The sequence below is a fragment of the Pteropus medius genome, unplaced genomic scaffold, assembly GCF_902729225.1.
Source record: "Pteropus medius unplaced genomic scaffold, Ma_sr-lr_union100, whole genome shotgun sequence".
In the NCBI taxonomy this organism is placed as follows: Eukaryota; Metazoa; Chordata; class Mammalia; order Chiroptera; family Pteropodidae; genus Pteropus; species Pteropus medius.
This window is the reverse complement of record NW_024344378.1, coordinates 48,386,627-48,403,380: the sequence shown is the minus strand read 5'-3', so window position 1 is coordinate 48,403,380 and position 16,754 is coordinate 48,386,627. Positions and strand designations below refer to the sequence as shown.

The 16,754-nt window shown below is 48.7% G+C and overlaps 1 protein-coding gene across 1 annotated transcript; it reads left to right on the top strand.

The window, feature by feature from the left end:
* Positions 1 to 2: 2 nt before the first annotated feature.
* LOC120608960 (zinc finger protein 503) lies at positions 3 to 2,564 on the top strand (the record flags this gene model as incomplete). Its single annotated transcript, XM_039870915.1, has 1 exon — positions 3 to 2,564. A coding segment is annotated over one exon (1,650 nt), but the record flags the coding sequence as incomplete, so codon positions are not given.
* Between the last annotated feature and the right edge of the window lie 14,190 nt (positions 2,565 to 16,754).

The following is a 16,754-nucleotide window of genomic DNA, read 5'->3' as shown; positions in this document are numbered from 1 at the left end:
TGACTCCGCAGCTTGATGCCAAGAAGAGCCCGCTGGCGCTGTTGGCGCAAACATGCTCGCAGATCGGAAAGCCCGACCCCTCGCCCTCCTCCAAACTCTCTTCGGTCGCCTCCAATGGGGGTGGCGCGGGCGGTGCCGGCGGTGGCGCCGGGGGTGACAAGGACGGAAAGTCAGGCCCCCTCAAGCTGAGTGACATCGGCGTGGAGGACAAGTCGAGTTTCAAGCCGTACTCCAAACCCGGCTCGGATAAGAAGGAGCCAGGAGGCGGCGGCGGAGGAGGCGGTGGCGGCGGGGGTGGCGGCGGCGGCGGGGGAGTTTCCGCGGAGAAGTCCGGATTCCGGGTACCGAGCGCCACCTGCCAGCCATTCACGCCCAGGACAGGCAGCCCAAGCTCCAGCGCCTCGGCCTGCTCTCCAGGAGGTATGCTACCTTCCACCGGGAGCGGCCCGGAGGGCAAGGACGACAAAAAGGACCCCGACGCAGGCGGCGGCAGTGGCGGCAGTAAGGGCTCTGGGGGCGCCTCGGCCGAAGGGGGACCCACCGGGCTGGCGCACGGCCGGATTAGCTGCGGCGGCGGGATTAATGTGGACGTGAACCAGCACCCAGATGGAGGCCCCGGAGGCAAGGCTCTAGGCTCGGACTGTGGCGGCTCATCAGGCTCAAGCTCGGGCTCGGGCCCTAGCGCGCCCACCTCCTCCTCGGTGCTGGGCTCTGGGCTGGTAGCACCGGTATCGCCCTACAAGCCGGGTCAGACAGTGTTCCCTCTGCCTCCCGCGGGTATGACCTACCCAGGCAGCCTGGCTGGCGCCTACGCCGGCTACCCGCCCCAGTTCCTGCCACACGGCGTGGCGCTCGACCCTACCAAGCCCGGCAGCCTCGTGGGGGCACAGCTGGCGGCGGCTGCGGCGGGCTCGCTGGGCTGCAGTAAGCCGGCCGGCTCGAGCCCCTTGGCCGGGGCTTCGCCGCCGTCCGTAATGACAGCGAGTTTGTGCCGGGACCCGTACTGCCTCAGCTACCACTGCGCCAGCCACCTGGCTGGGGCGGCGGCAGCCAGTGCATCGTGCGCCCATGATCCGGCCGCGGCGGCCGCAGCACTCAAGTCTGGATACCCGCTGGTGTACCCCACACACCCGCTGCACGGCGTGCACTCTTCGCTAACGGCAGCGGCTGCTGCCGGCGCCACACCGCCTTCCCTGGCGGGCCATCCCCTCTACCCTTACGGTTTCATGCTTCCTAACGACCCACTCCCCCACATCTGCAACTGGGTGTCGGCTAACGGGCCGTGCGACAAGCGCTTCGCCACGTCCGAAGAGCTGCTGAGCCACTTGCGGACCCATACGGCCTTCCCCGGGACAGACAAACTCCTGTCGGGCTACCCCAGCTCGTCGTCTCTGGCCAGTGCCGCAGCAGCAGCCATGGCTTGCCACATGCACATCCCCACGTCGGGCGCTCCCGGCAGCCCCGGGACGCTGGCGCTGCGCAGCCCCCACCACGCGCTGGGACTGAGCAGCCGCTACCACCCCTACTCCAAGAGCCCGCTCCCCACGCCTGGCGCTCCGGTGCCCGTGCCCGCCGCCACCGGACCCTACTACTCCCCCTACGCCCTCTACGGACAGAGACTGACCACGGCCTCGGCGCTGGGGTATCAGTGAGGGACCGTCGAGGGGGTTAGCAAGAGAGAAAGGAGCTGGGGGGAGGGGAGGAGCCGAGGGAGGGGCGGGAACAGGGAGAAGCTACTGTCACCGAGCGTGGGGATGACCCGGGCCAGGAAAACAAAAATATATATATCGTATCTATCTACCCAAAACAGCGACCGAGACCCGGTGGGAAACTCCCCTTCCCCACACCTCACCTCCCCATCCAAACTTTATAAAAGTTGAAAAAATATCATTTGACTTTTTATAGAAAAAGAAGGAAAAAATAATTGAGAAAGTGTTCATTTGAGGACTGCATCATTGGTGGACACTGGTATTTATTTATGTTAGCTCCAAGCGGACCCGTGGTTCTAAAGTGCATTATTTAGTTTGAGCTCCGTAGGTAAAAAGAAAAAGGGGGAAAAATTAAAACTTGAGGGTAAAAATGGAAAACAAACCCTCCGTCCCTTGTAGATTACAAATAAATACAAAACCGCCACAGAACTAGAGGTCTTCTCTTTAATGTTACTTTAAAATTGCTATGATTGTATTGTACGTTCTTATTTAATGTCTGATTGAAACACAATTTACATGCATGTTTGTTACAAAAAAAGAAGAAAAAAACAAAACAAGTCACAATTTGTCAGCTCTGATTTCAAATTACAATTATTTTTAAGGTGTATACCATCGGAAGAGAATGGGTATTTTTTTGTATGTATTCTGGAAGAAAACAAAAAAAAAAAAAAGAAAAACAATTCTATTCCAAAACCTCATTTGCCTTATTTTGTTCTTTAAAAGGAACACTTAACTATTTTTAATTTTTAAGTCCACCCGTTGAGAAGGGGACAAGTAAGGTTTACGTCATGTACTAAAATAATAGACAATGTATTGCTTTTAAGATTAAAATTCCGTATATTTGATGTATTAAAAGTTTTTTCATTATTATTATTATTATTATTAGTTAAAGAAGAGCATGGCAGTTTTAGCCGATGTAGGTCCCCTGGGCCACACGGCTACTCCTTCCCAGGACTGTGGCCGCATTTCCGATTGTTTTGTTGTGATTTTCAGGAAGAGGCAAAAGCTTCGGAAGGGCGGGCCAGTCCTGGGGTTGGCCTTAGGAAAAATATTTTTAAAGGGGATTTCACAATTTGGAAAGACAGTGTCCTTAGCTATCGCTCGTTTCGTTTTTAATTTTTCTCCCAGAAGCCTGTTTATTAAAAGTGAAAGGAAAAAATATTTTTTAAAATTTCCTCCTGAGATTCTTGGGAGTTTGGGTTTCGTTTTGTGCAGAGAGCAGTGCAGGCCCAGACTCGCCCGCCGAGCTTCGGCCCCGAGAAGGTGCCGCTGCCCACTGTCCCTCCCTTTGCTTTCTAAGGATCCCTTGTCCTGGGTGGGCAGCCGGCATAGACTTGAAGACAGACGGCCCTTGGAAACCTGTTTCCCAGGCTTGGGGAGAGCGCGCCGGAACTCTCCTGTCTCTCGGGGGAAAGTGAGTTCGCTTTCCTTTTCTTCCAGCTGCGGAGGGCCAGAGGTGGCCGCCAGCCGACCCCCTCCGGCTCCCCCACCCCGACCCCTCCGGCTCCTTCCTCTCTCCCGAGTCGGAACCCACCGCAGGCTGGCGCCGCGGCTGCTTTTCCGCGTCCGGATTTCTCTGCAGCCGAGCTCTATCCCAGTCTGTGCTGCAGGACAGCGCGCCAGGGCGGGACCCAAAGCCCCTTCAAATTCAATCCCGTGATGGTCCCGGCGCTCATTGCCGGCCTCGCTGGGGCGACCAAGTGGGCACCGAGTGCCATTCTGGGCTGTGAGCTCTGCTCCGCAAAGGCGCTGTGGGACCCTCTACCCCAGCGCGGATCTCTGCGGTGCGCATCGCTCCATTCTCCTCATATTAAGCGGTGGGACTGAGCTGCCTGAAGGGCCAATGGAACTACACAGAGAAGAGCCCTAGTCTTTTTTGGGGGGAGGGGGTCCTGAGGCCCAGCCGACCCCATCCGCGCGCGCGCACACACACGCACACGCGTACACACACACATACACACACACACACACACACACTCATACTCCAGGCCTCAGAATGACTCTGGACTTATGGCTGTTTGAGCGCTCGCCCTCCAGGTCCGCGGGAGCTCTGGGCACTGAGCGCCCCTTTCCTAGGATCCCCGGACCACGCAGTCGAGGCGCTGAGGGCGTACCCCGAACTTCCCTCTCCCTAGGGTCAGGCCTTTCTGGCTTCTCCCAGCCACTGGCCTCCCTCGGTGTCAAACTCCCCCTGCTGCCTCTGGAGGCTCACCGCCGAGCAGAGGCCACCCTCCGCCTCTGGCCTCGGTCTGTCGTACGCGCGGCCCCCGCCACCATTTGCTCCGAGGTTGATAACTTTGAGATTTTCCAACCTTCTCTCAGCGTCAGCCTCTCGGCTGCACGGCCTTTTCCCGGGTTGCACGCACAGCAGCCCCTGTGATGCAGCGGGAAACTCCCAGGCCTCTGCCTAGAAAGGACTTGGTGGAGAATCAGGCTCCAACGCCGCCACCCAGAGGGTGGCAGCCTCCTGCACTTCCTACCCTCCTGCCTGGACTCCCTGACTCCGGGAATGAGAGCTGATGAACGAGGAGGACCCCGGCCGGTGGTGCCCCGGGACACCGCAGCCCAGCTCCCACTCCGGTCCGGCTACGAGACTGGACTGGGCCAGACTGAGCCTGGCTCCTCGAGAACCCCGGCCTATGGGGAAACTTGTCACCCCCAGACTCTCAGACAGACATCCATCTCCCGCTAAGTGCGAGGAGAGGACGTTCAAGGAGGTGGTGCGGCCCGAGTTCGGATCGACTCCAGCGCTCACGGCTTGGGATGTGAAAGCTAGGCCCCTGCTCATCCTCTCACCAGCACCAGCCACACGCCCTTAGCCACTCCGCCCACATGCTTCGCCTTCCTTCGCCTCGCGTCTTCATACAAGGGTCCTTGTGCCGCTACGCCTCGCCCGCCCGGACCCTCTTGGGCGGGGATGTACCTAGAAATTCCCCAGCCCTGGAATTTCACTTCTGGAACCTGAAGGGAGACGAACTGGCCACGTTTGTAACTTCACGCCCACTCTTAGTATTTTATTAACAAAAATCAAAACCAAAAATCCTTGAAATATTAATGAGACATCTTTTTCGGAGAAGCTGCTCAGGAGGCAGCAAAATTCCGGAGCTGGGGCCGAGGGCTGAGAGAAAAAAGGGCTCCCCGACGTATTGAACGGAGCTGAGTCACCCTGGGTACGCGGTTAGAGAACGGAAGGTAACAGTATGTGCCGCGAGTTCTGGCCAATGCAACCCGTTGGGGAACAAACGCCCCTCCCCGCGGCGCGCTCGGGGCGCTCTCCCACGTTTTTCTGATCTTTCCGCTGCAGCTGAAGCCCGAGCGAAGCGCGACGTGTCCGCCAGGCGGCGCTGCGGAGCCTGGCGTAGCGGAAGGAGACCCGGAACCCGGTCCAGTGCGCCGGCCGGCTTGATGGTCAGACCCAGAGCCTCTACTTTCGCATGCCTTTCCGGAGCTGTGTCCTGGAGTCTCCTCCTTGTAACTAGTCGCTCCTCTCCTGCTGCGAACCTTATATTCTGCACTTCACCTGCTCTAGCTTCTGCTATTGTGTTCCTCTTGCTCTCTTTCTCTGTCCTAGAGTTGGCCCAGCTCCCAGCCCTGGGAGCTCCCGCCACCACCCTCGAGGTTCCAACGGGTCACCTTGTCTGTCATACTGAAGTGATCCCTACACATTCATGCATTCATTCACGCTCTCATTCGCTGATTATTTCCTAGGGCTTAACCCTTACCAAGAGCTGTTCATCTCTTTACCAGACACAGGTGTAAAAACTGAGACCAAGTCCTGGAAGCCAGTTGCAAGGCCAGCAGAAACGGCCCAAGCCTTTCTCTCCATTCAATCCTTGCCCCCATCTCTACCTCTGGTGGTGACACTGAGTGACTAGTATCTTTGTGCTGGATGGCCTTTCAGCAGTAAGGAAAGGCAGACGAAAAAGCCCTTCTAGTTGATGGATTCCTTGTGCATTGGGTAAAAGTTGCCCAGAAGGGGAGCCCTGTCTCTGAGAGGCCATCTGATAGCCTCTTTTGTCCGTGTTGGCTTAGGATTCCTCACTCACTGTGACTAGAGTCTAGTTATGCTCAGAGTGACTGCAAAGCTCAGGCTGACCTGCTCACTCTGTTATGGATGATGTCCAGCCTATATTATCCCATTTAAATTTCACAATTCCATGAGATCTTTAGAATCCTCGCCCCTTTTTATAGATCAGGGAACTGAGGTTCGGCAGAGAAAGAATACTAGCTTGAGGTCAGGTAGCTTGTGAGAGATGGAGTTTATGCAAAGATTCTCACATTGGCTGCTCTCAGTTGAAAAGATTTTAAAACACAACAATGCCTGGGAAACAGAGATTCTTTCTCAACTGGGAGAGAGAATGGTGAACATAATTGTTTTTTCTGATGTTTTTCAATTTTCAGTGTTATCGTTATTATTTTACTTTTTATTATGAAGATTTCGAACAAACACCGATGAGGTAGCCCACAACTGGAGGTAGAGAAAATGGCCTAATGGACTTCCATAAACCCATCACCCAGCCTCCACAGTTATCAATTCATGGTCAGTCTTATTTCTCCTTGACCCCCTCCAATTTGCCTCCTCATTATTTTGAAGTGAATATAAACATCTTATCATTTCACTTCCTCAGGTGTTCATCACTTCTAGCCAGAGTCTGAACCAATCCAGGCCTCATCCCGCTGCTCTGCCTCCATTGAGGCTTGGTGCGTTTAGGACATTGACACCAACCCAGCAGGGTTGTTGTGAGGCTCAAATGAAATAATAAGTGTGAAAATACCCAACGTACTTCCTGACCCATACTAGCTCTTGGTAAAGACAGATTTCTTTCCTCCTTTTCTTCCCAAGTCTCATTTCATTATGACCAGCCCTCTTGCTCAAGAACTAACTGTGGCTCCCTGTGGCCCACAGGCTCAAATTGCCATCTCACTCTACCACCTGGCTATCAGAGTGTCTATAATCTGATCTGGCTCATCTTTGCCTGTCATACCTTATGTCTCACAAATCTTCACAGTTCAGACATCCTGCCAAGCCAATTAGCCCCCAACACCTTGGTTGGTGGTGTTCAACATACACTCCTTCTCTGGAATGCCTTCCCCTGTCCCTTCCTTCAAAACTCTCAAGACTCATCTCTTCCAGGGAGCCCTCCAGGTTTTCTCCCCACTGATGTTTCTTTTTTATTCATTCTTTGCATTCCCTTGGCACTTAACCCAAAGGCAGAGGGTAGAGGTATAAAGACCACTGGACTAGGGATGAGGACACTTAGGTTCGAGTGGTACCTCTTCATAGTTGTGTGACCATGGACAAGTCATTTATGGTCTCTGTGAAACTTTTCTCCAAAACTAATATAAGACTGTGCATACCATAAGTGAGCAGCACATTTACCAATAATAATAGTGTTAATAAATAATATGTATTGCACACTTACTTTCCAGACACTCATCTAGTCCTATTACTATTACTATTCTCATTTGGCAGGTGAAGAAACTGAGGACTAGAGAGAAGTAACATGTCTGTGCTCCAGAGCTCAAGTTCTTAATCACTGTACCACACTGCTATTTCCTGTGTCTAGAACCTTTATCCTCTGCCTTTTCTTCTTAAAAACCAGCAACTCAAAACTCCTGCTTTAAATCTCAAGCCAGTGTCGCCACCTCCTAGAAGCCCCCCAGGTCTTTCCCATTGGATCTAATGCCCTTCTCCTTGCTCCTGTAGCACCTGTCTGTCCCACTATCATACTCTCTTTACATTTTCCTGAGAGCCTTGACTCTGACAGTCCCTGTCTCCTATACCTATTTCTAGTCCCGACAGCTAGCGTGGTACCTGGAACATAGTAGATGTTCAATAAACATGAGAGGGAAGGAGGAGAAGGGAAGGACAGAAGAGAAGAAGAGAGAGAGGGGAAGACAGAGAAAAAGAAAAAACAAAAGACAAGGGAGAAAAGATGAGAAAGAATTGGGCTCTCTTGGGCAAGATGCTTCTTCCAAAGTGAGTAAGAAGAAAAGTAGCAGTGGCCTTAGAGGAACTTTGAATGCCTTTGCCCATGGCACAAAACTAGGGCTGAGTGAGTTGTCATGCATCAGTTAGAAATTACATTTACTGACAATAACAAAGACCCTTAAATTGTGACTTAAAGAAGATAAACATTCTCTTCTTTCATTCTGAAAGTGGACAGTTCAGGCTAAGAATGGCCCTTGGTCATCAGGGACCCAGGGTCCTTCTGTTTTTCAACTGTGCTAGCGCAACCAGGAAGCCTTCATCCTCACATCACCTCTGAATCTAAGATGGTGCTTGAGCTCAGCAACTATCACCTCATTCCAAACAACAGGAAGGAAGAGTGAAAAGAGGTAAAAGGGTTCCCCCACTTTTAATGAGTCTATCTGGAATCCACACACACTCTTCAGCTTATACCTTATCAAGTAAAACTTAGTCACATGGTCATGCTTAGCCGCAGGGGAGGCAGGAAGTGTAATGTTTAGCTGGACACACTGCTGCCTCAAATAAATCCAGGATTCTGTTACTCAGGGGAACGAAAAGCATGGAAGTTGGGATAAAACACTAGCAGACTCCCCTGCAATACATAGATGAGGTCACTCAGAACCAGAGTCAGAGGAAAGCTCTCTTGTTGGTGGGTTTCCAGCAGGCGGCTGGGGGCAGGGGGATGGGGTGGTCATTGGATGGTGACTTCTACCTCTAACCACAAATTCTTGTTGATAAAGTGGGCAGTAGTGGTACTTGGTAAGCCCATAGAAGTTGTAATTTGGGGATTCGGGGTTGGTAAGTTTTGTTCCTTTTAGGTATCTGGAGTTGTATACTGCACTAATTTAGAGTAGGATTGGTCAAAAGTAATTTTTACCTCTATAAAGACCTTTGGTTAGATAACTGTTTATTTTGGCCTTGCACCCTGCAACACAATACCAAGCCAAGAAGAAGGGATTGACTTTTAAAAAAAAAAAAAACCAATAGGGTAGAAAGGGAGTAGTATTATAAACCTACCTCCCACCCCCTTCCGTGTTATTGGTAAAAAACCTGAACACAGCCTGCAACTCAAAACAGAGGTAGACCGATGCTAAATCAACTCTGCACTAACTCTACCTTAAATAATTATAGTGTAACTACAGAAACCTAAAAGAAACAAACCACAACCAAAAAGAACACAAATGGCATCAATGAATCATAGCAACACTTGAGCAAATTTTAATCATGTCTCCATACACCTACACAGCAGTGGCCCTCAGGGTACACCTATGCTGGGTCCAGAGGGTGTGGGCGGTGTGGGGGTTCTTGAAGAAAGGAAGAGGAGACTCCTAGGACTGGAAAGGGTAAAGAGAAAGCAGAAATAGAGATTCATAAATGTAAGTGTTTTGGTTGCTCTGTTGTTAGAAGCTTTCTCGACTTCAGGTCTCAACAAAGGACAGACATTTCAGAGTTCTAGGCTGAACTCTCTGCATGTCTATCTGTGTTTTTGCCATTTTTCTTTTACACATTTTACAAACATCTCTCCCCCACACCCTCCAGAGGCAATTCCTGTGGTGTAGGAATTCTACACCCTCCACATCACTAGTTCTTAAGCCTTTTGTGGGCTGAAAGAAGAATGCAGAAACCACAGGATTTTTTTTGAGAATTTGATAAAACCCATGGCCCCTCCTTATAGAAATAAGTACATATACTCAGCACTGGAAAAATAATTTTAGGACGTGGTGCCATAGTGTAGCAGTTAGCATGTCTGCTTTACACGCAGAAGGCCCTGGGTTCGCGTCCCACTGGAGCCATGCCACCCTGAACAAGCTCGATGTCTGATCTTGGAAGCTAAACAGGGCCAGTTAGGCCTGGTTAGTACTAGGAAGACCAGGTACTGTAGGCATAAATAATAATAATAATAATAATACTTTCAGATAGTCCATGGACCCAAAGATTTTAAATCCTTGATCTTGAAGGAAATCCAAGATTTACTTATAAAAAGAGCATGTCCTTGGGCAATGCCCCGAGGAACTCTGGGGTTTCCTTTCTAAATTATTCTGTCCCAGGGTACACTCCAACTACTCTGTGTGATTAACTCTAATAAATGCCATTTGCCAAACTCATAGACCAGTATTAACCTGTATGACCTTCACAATAACTCTGTGAAGTAGGCACTATGATTAGCCCCACTTTAGAGATGAAGAAACCTGAGGCACAGAGAGGTAAAGTAAGTTGCCCAAGGTCACACAGCCAGGAAGTGGCAGAGGTAGGATTCTGTTATAGGCCATTAAACTCCAGGGCCATTATTTTTTGTGCTTTTTACAACTGCATAGTGGCCTTTACCCTTCTGTACTCTGAAGCCACACAAATCTGCCCGTCTTCTCTAATGCAAGCATTAGGCCCCACCCCATAGTATGCTGCAATCAGCTCATAGTGGCTCATAAGAGCCAGTTATGCACATCTCTTCCCAACTCATTCTGTGGTGTTATGTTGATAGATTGAAATCAGCCACAGTGGAAGTATTTACACCACAGTAAATGACAAACACTACAAGTAGAGGCTTTTTTCCCCAGAGACCTGTTTATTAAGCATTTACCAACACACCAATGGACCCATTTATTCTAGTCCCACTCAGATAGCTGCAACCTACAGATCCAATCACCTAGGCCCTGAATCAGTGGGAAGCAGGAATCTTCCTCCTTGCCAGAGAAGAGGATTTGGATATGGTCTGCTGCCCGCAGGCTTAGTGTATGGAGTATTTAGGGAGAATATAGCTTTCTTCTCTGATCCCACCATCTGCAGGCCTTATTCCAGCTACTCTCAGTATCTTTCCTCTTCTAGAATCTAAGCCTGGTCATCTGGGGATCGAGACCCCTTTTTCCACACAGGTCTAGATACTTTATACTACAGCATACTGACCACTGTGAGATGATTCTGGCAGTTCACTTGATGTGGGGAGCCATTGGCCTCCTAGAAGCTTCTGCAGCCTGCCCATCTCTGTACTCTTGACATTGGACCCTTGGCTATTGATGCCAGCCAGATCTAGCTGAATCCTGCCCCTTTGGGGTTAGCCATAGGCAGCTGGCCCCTCCCTCCTGCTCCACTAGGTTACTCCCTCTCCTCTACCTTCTGGGATTACCCAGCAAACTGCCCAGCAGGGACCAAGAGAGTCGTGACAGTGCACATTCTTGGACCTTTGTCTATAAGGAAACCCCATCTGACAGCAAGGGCCAGACCTTGAGCTGAGCCTGCTCTGGTACCCTCTCACAGGCAGAGTCTCAGATCACAGAAAATACATTGGATTATTATTATTGTTATCATTATTATCATTTAGAGAGCATTTTCCTTGGTCCAAGAGCTTTATATCTTTATATCTTTTTAAATCCCTACAGGAGCTCTAGGAGGTAAGTACTATATTAATAGTATATTATAAAAGAGAAAACTGAGATTCAGAGAGGTTAAGTAACATGCCTGAAGTCACATAGCTAACAAGTGTGAGCTGAAATTCAAGGCCTGAGATGTCTCACTCCAAAGCCCATACCTATAAAACCTGTGTACTTCAATTCATAGGTACTGCTCACAGAGCTGACAGAATGCCCATGGCTGCTCCTTCCCCAGCTCACAGGGAAATGTGGGAAAAGCAGCCCCACTTGCTCTCCTTGGGGTTCCCTGGGGGAGTCCCCAAGGTGAGAGGAAAGACAACCTTGGTCACCTGTAGCAAGACCACCGCCCAGTCAGAGTTGTGAACCTCCAGCCATGGAAAGTGATCATTCAACTAGCAGGCATGTAATGAGCACCTATTGCATACCCAGCATTCACTTAGGCATGGAAGCAGCGAGAAGACAATCAGGACATGATGTCTGTCCTCAGAAAACTTACTGTTCAGTCTAGCGGGTCCTAGAAACAGCTGTTGCCTTAAGGAGGGCTGCGATAAGGAGAGGCACAGGATTAATTCCCATAATCAGGAGAGGCGCAGGATTAATTCCCATAGGTGGGTGTGGCATTGGATAGGAAGCAGCAATTGATCTGGACTTGGACAATGAATAGGCATTTGATGGGTGGAAAATGGGGGATTTGGGAAACCAGGAGGAAGGACCAACAGGATCAAAAGCATGGAGGCAGGACAGCCCATGAAGGTGTTTGGTAGGGATGTGGCTATAGCAGAGGGAGTAGGTGGGAATGTGGTGGAAACAGATGGTATCCTGTTCTCTGATAAGCAACTGGGAGCTTACCAAAGGTCTTTTGAGCAGAAGAGTTCCATTAAGGATGGAACAATGAGAGACTGGAGATAAAGAGACCAATTCAGAGGTCAGGTGGGTCAGACAGGAGAAAGCAAGAGCTGAAAAGGGAGAAGATGCAGGACAGGCAAAGCAAGGACAGTTCCAGGGGACAGCGAGGAGGTAAAATGGACGGAACTTAGTGAAGGGCAAGGACTATAAAGGAAAAAGGGAAGGCAAATATGATCCTGGGGTCTTTAGCCTTTGGTATTGAGCTATGCTGCTGGAACAAAGACTCCCAAATACAGTGACTTAAATCAGATGGAAGTTCCTCTTAGGTCTCTGTGATCTATTCTGGGGAAGCTGCTCTTCTCCATGACATCACTCAGAGACCCAAGTTTCTTCCATGTTGGTGCTCCTTCATCCCCTAGTATATTATACTCATTGATGTGATTAAATATGGGCACTCTTCCCACCCGTGGCAAGGGGAGAGACAGGAAGTCCAGAGCAAGAGATATCCTTATGGACAAGTGAGTAAGGAGTTGCTCAGAGTCACCTGGCCACACCCAGCCTCCAGGAAGACTGTGAAATGTAGTTTCTGCCCCGGTGGCCATGTGCAAGGAAAAAGGGGAGAATGGATTTGAAGATGGAGGCCTAACCAGGAGTCTGCTACTTCTGGGTACCTGGCAGAAATTCTGAGACAGAGCAGGCTTTAGCGGAGAGATACAGAGTATGAGTTTTGTATAGGTTGAGTTTCTGATGCCTGCAGCAGGTCAGCACTGGAGACGTAAATTTATGAGTTGTAAGCAGAGAAAAGAGAGTTGAAACCTAGGGTGTAAGTGATATATAACCAAGGAGAGAAAATAGAAGAAATTGGACTAAGAAATTGGCCTGAAACCCTTGAGGAAGGCTTATGAGAAACATTTTGCCAATTGTATTTTCCAAAGATGGTGGCATCGATATACCCCATCCTCTGGGCCTTCTTACACTATGAAGTTGACACACCTCCCTTGGCGAGTGAGGTCTGTGCTTCTTCCCCTTGAATCTGGGCAGGGCTATGGTCAGAGCAGAAATGATGCTGTTTGACTTCTGAGGCTGTCAGGACAGGTGAAACTGCCTCCTCTAGAGATGCTCGCTCTCGGAACCCCATGCTTTGAGAGAGCCACATGGATAGGCGAAGTGTAGGTATTCCGATGATAGCTATAATTGAAGTCCCAGCCAGCAGTGGCATCAATAGCCAGCATGGAGTGACAAGCCTCAGAAGATTCCAGCCCACAGTCTTCGGGCTGCCCCAGCTGACCCTAAGTGAAGCAGAGACAAGCTCTCGCCCACTAAACTCCACCCAAATTGCCAATTCATGAACAAAATTATGTTGTTATCATCTTAAGCCCCTAAATTTTGCAATCTTTTTCTTGTAGCAATAGGTAACTGATACAGGCAAGAATCCCCTTTCCCATCCTAGGAAAATGCCCTCAACCCACACAGAAAAGGGGTGATTCTGGGTTGACCTCGTCTACCCCCATATTTTTCTTCCTATTTGTTTCATTTGTCCCTTCTTCAGCTGTGACATTTCCCTTTATCAGAGTACCTAGTTCCCAGCTCTCTGCTTTGACCAGCCTCTGGACTCCCAGGATGGCTGCCTCTCTGCCCTACCTTGGGCTGTGCCCTTTGCCTGACTTCAAAGTCCACCCCACGAAAGACATTCCAGGCTGCACCCCTTCTCTCTCTCCATCCCCAGAGGGCCAAGAGGGTGGTCTGGTGGTAGGAAGGAGAGCACAGGGTCTCTCTCCATCCCCAGAGGGTGGTCTGGTGCTAGGAAGGAGAGCACAGGGTCTCTGAATACAAGGAATGGAAAGGTCTTCATGTTCCCTTTAATATATTCATTTTCCCTTAGAATATCTGCATAAGGAACAAATGTCAAACTTGAAGAGACAGAGAGATGAGGGTTATAGAGGAAGCCTCTATGACCAAGAGGCAGACCTAGGAGATGGGAAGTGATTGGAGGCACCACATCCTGGGAGGACAAGATACCCCAGAGGGGATATGGCTTCCATTTGCCAGAAGCCCCCAACAAGGCAATGGGGTTGGGGGCGCTTTCATAGAGGGGTTGTCATGGTTGCATAGCCAGAGCATTATTGGGGTACATTGTGAATTGGTTACCACAATCAAGTCAATTAACAAATCCATCACCTCACCTAGTTACTGTGTGTGTGTGTGTGTGGCGAAAACACTTAAGATCTATTCTCTTAGCAAATTTCAAGTATACAATACAGTATCATTGACTATAATCACCATGCCGTACATTATATCCCCAGATCTTATTCATCTTATAACTTTGTTTGTACCCTTTGACTAATATTTCCTCATTTCCCCCACCATTCTACTCTTTGCTTTCTATGAGTTTGACTATTTTAGATTCATATATATGGTATCACACAGTATTTGTCTTTCTGTGTCTGGCTTATTTCACTTGGCATAATGTCCTCCAGGTCCATCCACACTGTTGCAAATGGCAGGATTTCCTTAGTTTTTAAGTGTATGTGTATCACATTTTCTTTATCCATTCATCTATCCATGAACACATAGGTTGATGCCATATCTTGGCTACTGTGAATAATGCTGCAATAAACATGGGAGTGCAGATATCTTTTAGAGATACTTATTTCATTTCCTTTGGTATATACCCAGAAGTAGGATTGCTGGATCATACGGTAGCTCTATTTTTAGTTTTCTGAGGAAACTTCATACTGTTTTCCATAATGACTGTACCATTTTATATTCCCAGCAAGAGTGTACAAAGGTTCTCTTTTCTCTATATTCTTGCCAACACTTGTTATCTCATCTTTTAAATAATAGTCATCTTAACAGGTGTGAGATGATATCTCATTGTGGTTTTGATTTGCATTTCTCTGATGATTAGTGATGTTGAGTGCCTTTCATGTACCTGGGCCAGTTGTATGTCTTCTTTGGAAAAATGTCTATTCAGGTCCTCTGCCCATTTTTAAATGGGTTTTTGTTGTTGTTGTTGTTGTTGTTGTTTGTTTTTTTTCTATTAAATTGTATGAGTTCCTTATATATTTTGGATATTAACCCTTCATTTAATACATTGTTTACAAATATTTTCTTCCATTCTGCAGGTTGCTTTTTCACTTTTTTGATTGTCTCTTTTGCTGTAACAAGCTTTCTAGTCTGATGTAATACCACTTGTCCACTTTTGCTCTTGTTGCTTGTGCTCTTGGTGTAATATCCAAAAAAATAATAATTGCCAAGACCAATGTTGAGGAGATTTTTCTTTATATTTTCTTCTAAGAGTTTTATGGTGTTTGGTCTTACATTTAAGTCTTTAGTTAATTTTCAGGTATGATGTAAGATAAAGGTATGTCAATTTCTTGGGAGTTTATCCCTATGCCTGGCATCAAATTCTACACGTCCTGGGACTGCAGCCAAAGTATCCCCATCTATGCACCCTGAGAGTTCAATACTAGGACCAGTGCCTGCTAAGGCAAGGGTCTGGCCATTGATCAAATAGTTGGCATGCCAACTGACTGATAGGTCAATTAAGCACCCAACAAATTGCCAGATTAGTGATTGATGGAGGGACCTTCAGCCTGGCTGGCTAATGACAGGGTTTGCACCTTAAGTATCTTTATCTCGACCAACTCTCAGCACAGTGCCTCGCTCGGAGTAGATGCTCAATAAATGGCTGCCATATTAGTCATATGGACCACCTAGCACCAAGAGGGGCTGAGAAATGTAGTCTTTATTTTATTAAAATCAATTACAAATAAGGATTCTGGAATAGGAAAAACAGGAGAAGGGAAACTGGAGGGCCACTAGTGGGCCCTCCGACAAGGACACAGTGATGAGTTCTGGTTAAGGGATGCAGACACTTGAGGTGGCATCTCAAATTCAGAAGTGCGATTGCACTTTGAGCTTTAGAATTTTGGAGTTGCCTCACCTGCAGAACTTTCGGAAAGCCACAATTCCTGCCCTTTACCCATTGGTGTCCTAAGGAAATGCTGAGAAGCAGAGAGAGGCTGCCTTTACCCTTTGAAATGATTGCCTTCTATTTCCATAGGCCTGGCCTGGAGGAAGTATAGTCTTAAGTCTTCTTTGATTTTGCTCATCATAAAATCTTACTGAAGTTCTCATTTAAAACCTGGCTTCAGTGCTCTTGATTACTGTTGATCCTGAATTCTTTGCAGAGAAGGCCATTCAGTGTCACAGGCTTCAATTCAGGAGTAAGAAGCAGAAGTCCTGAAAATTCTCCCTCCTTGACCCTCTGCTGAAATGGCTTCACCTTGAATCAAATGCAAGCTCAGCATATAGGTACTGTGCCAAATTTCAGCTCTGTCACTGGCTGGTTCTGTGACCTTGGGCGTATCACTTAACCTCCCTCCACCCTCCTGCCCCAAGTCTGAGTTTCATATAACACAGAATGAGAATAATAATACCAACCTCACAGAGTTGTGTCAGTGGAAAGAACAGGATCTGGCAGGTGATAAGAACTCAAAAACTCTTAGGTGTTAATAGAAACACAGTCATTTCAGCCTGTTTCTTCTGCCTCCCTTACTTCTCAAGGGGTAAATAACCTGTCTTTTCCATCTCATGTGCCCCCATTTGCTCCCCCATGCGCAGAGTAAGAACCCGACTGCCAGCTCGGTCTGGGCAGAGTTGGCGTGGAGTTAACAGCTCTGTAGTTCACATCTCTCTTCTGACCCAGGTGCCAGGTGCTCTTCTCTCTTCCCTCTGCTTCACCCATATCCCACCTAGAGGTGCTGAGGTGGCCAATGCTGTGTTGTGGGTGTGTGGTGCCCAGCCCCTCCCGCTCCACTTTGAAGAAGCATGGCAGGGTTGACCTAATGCATAGGTCCC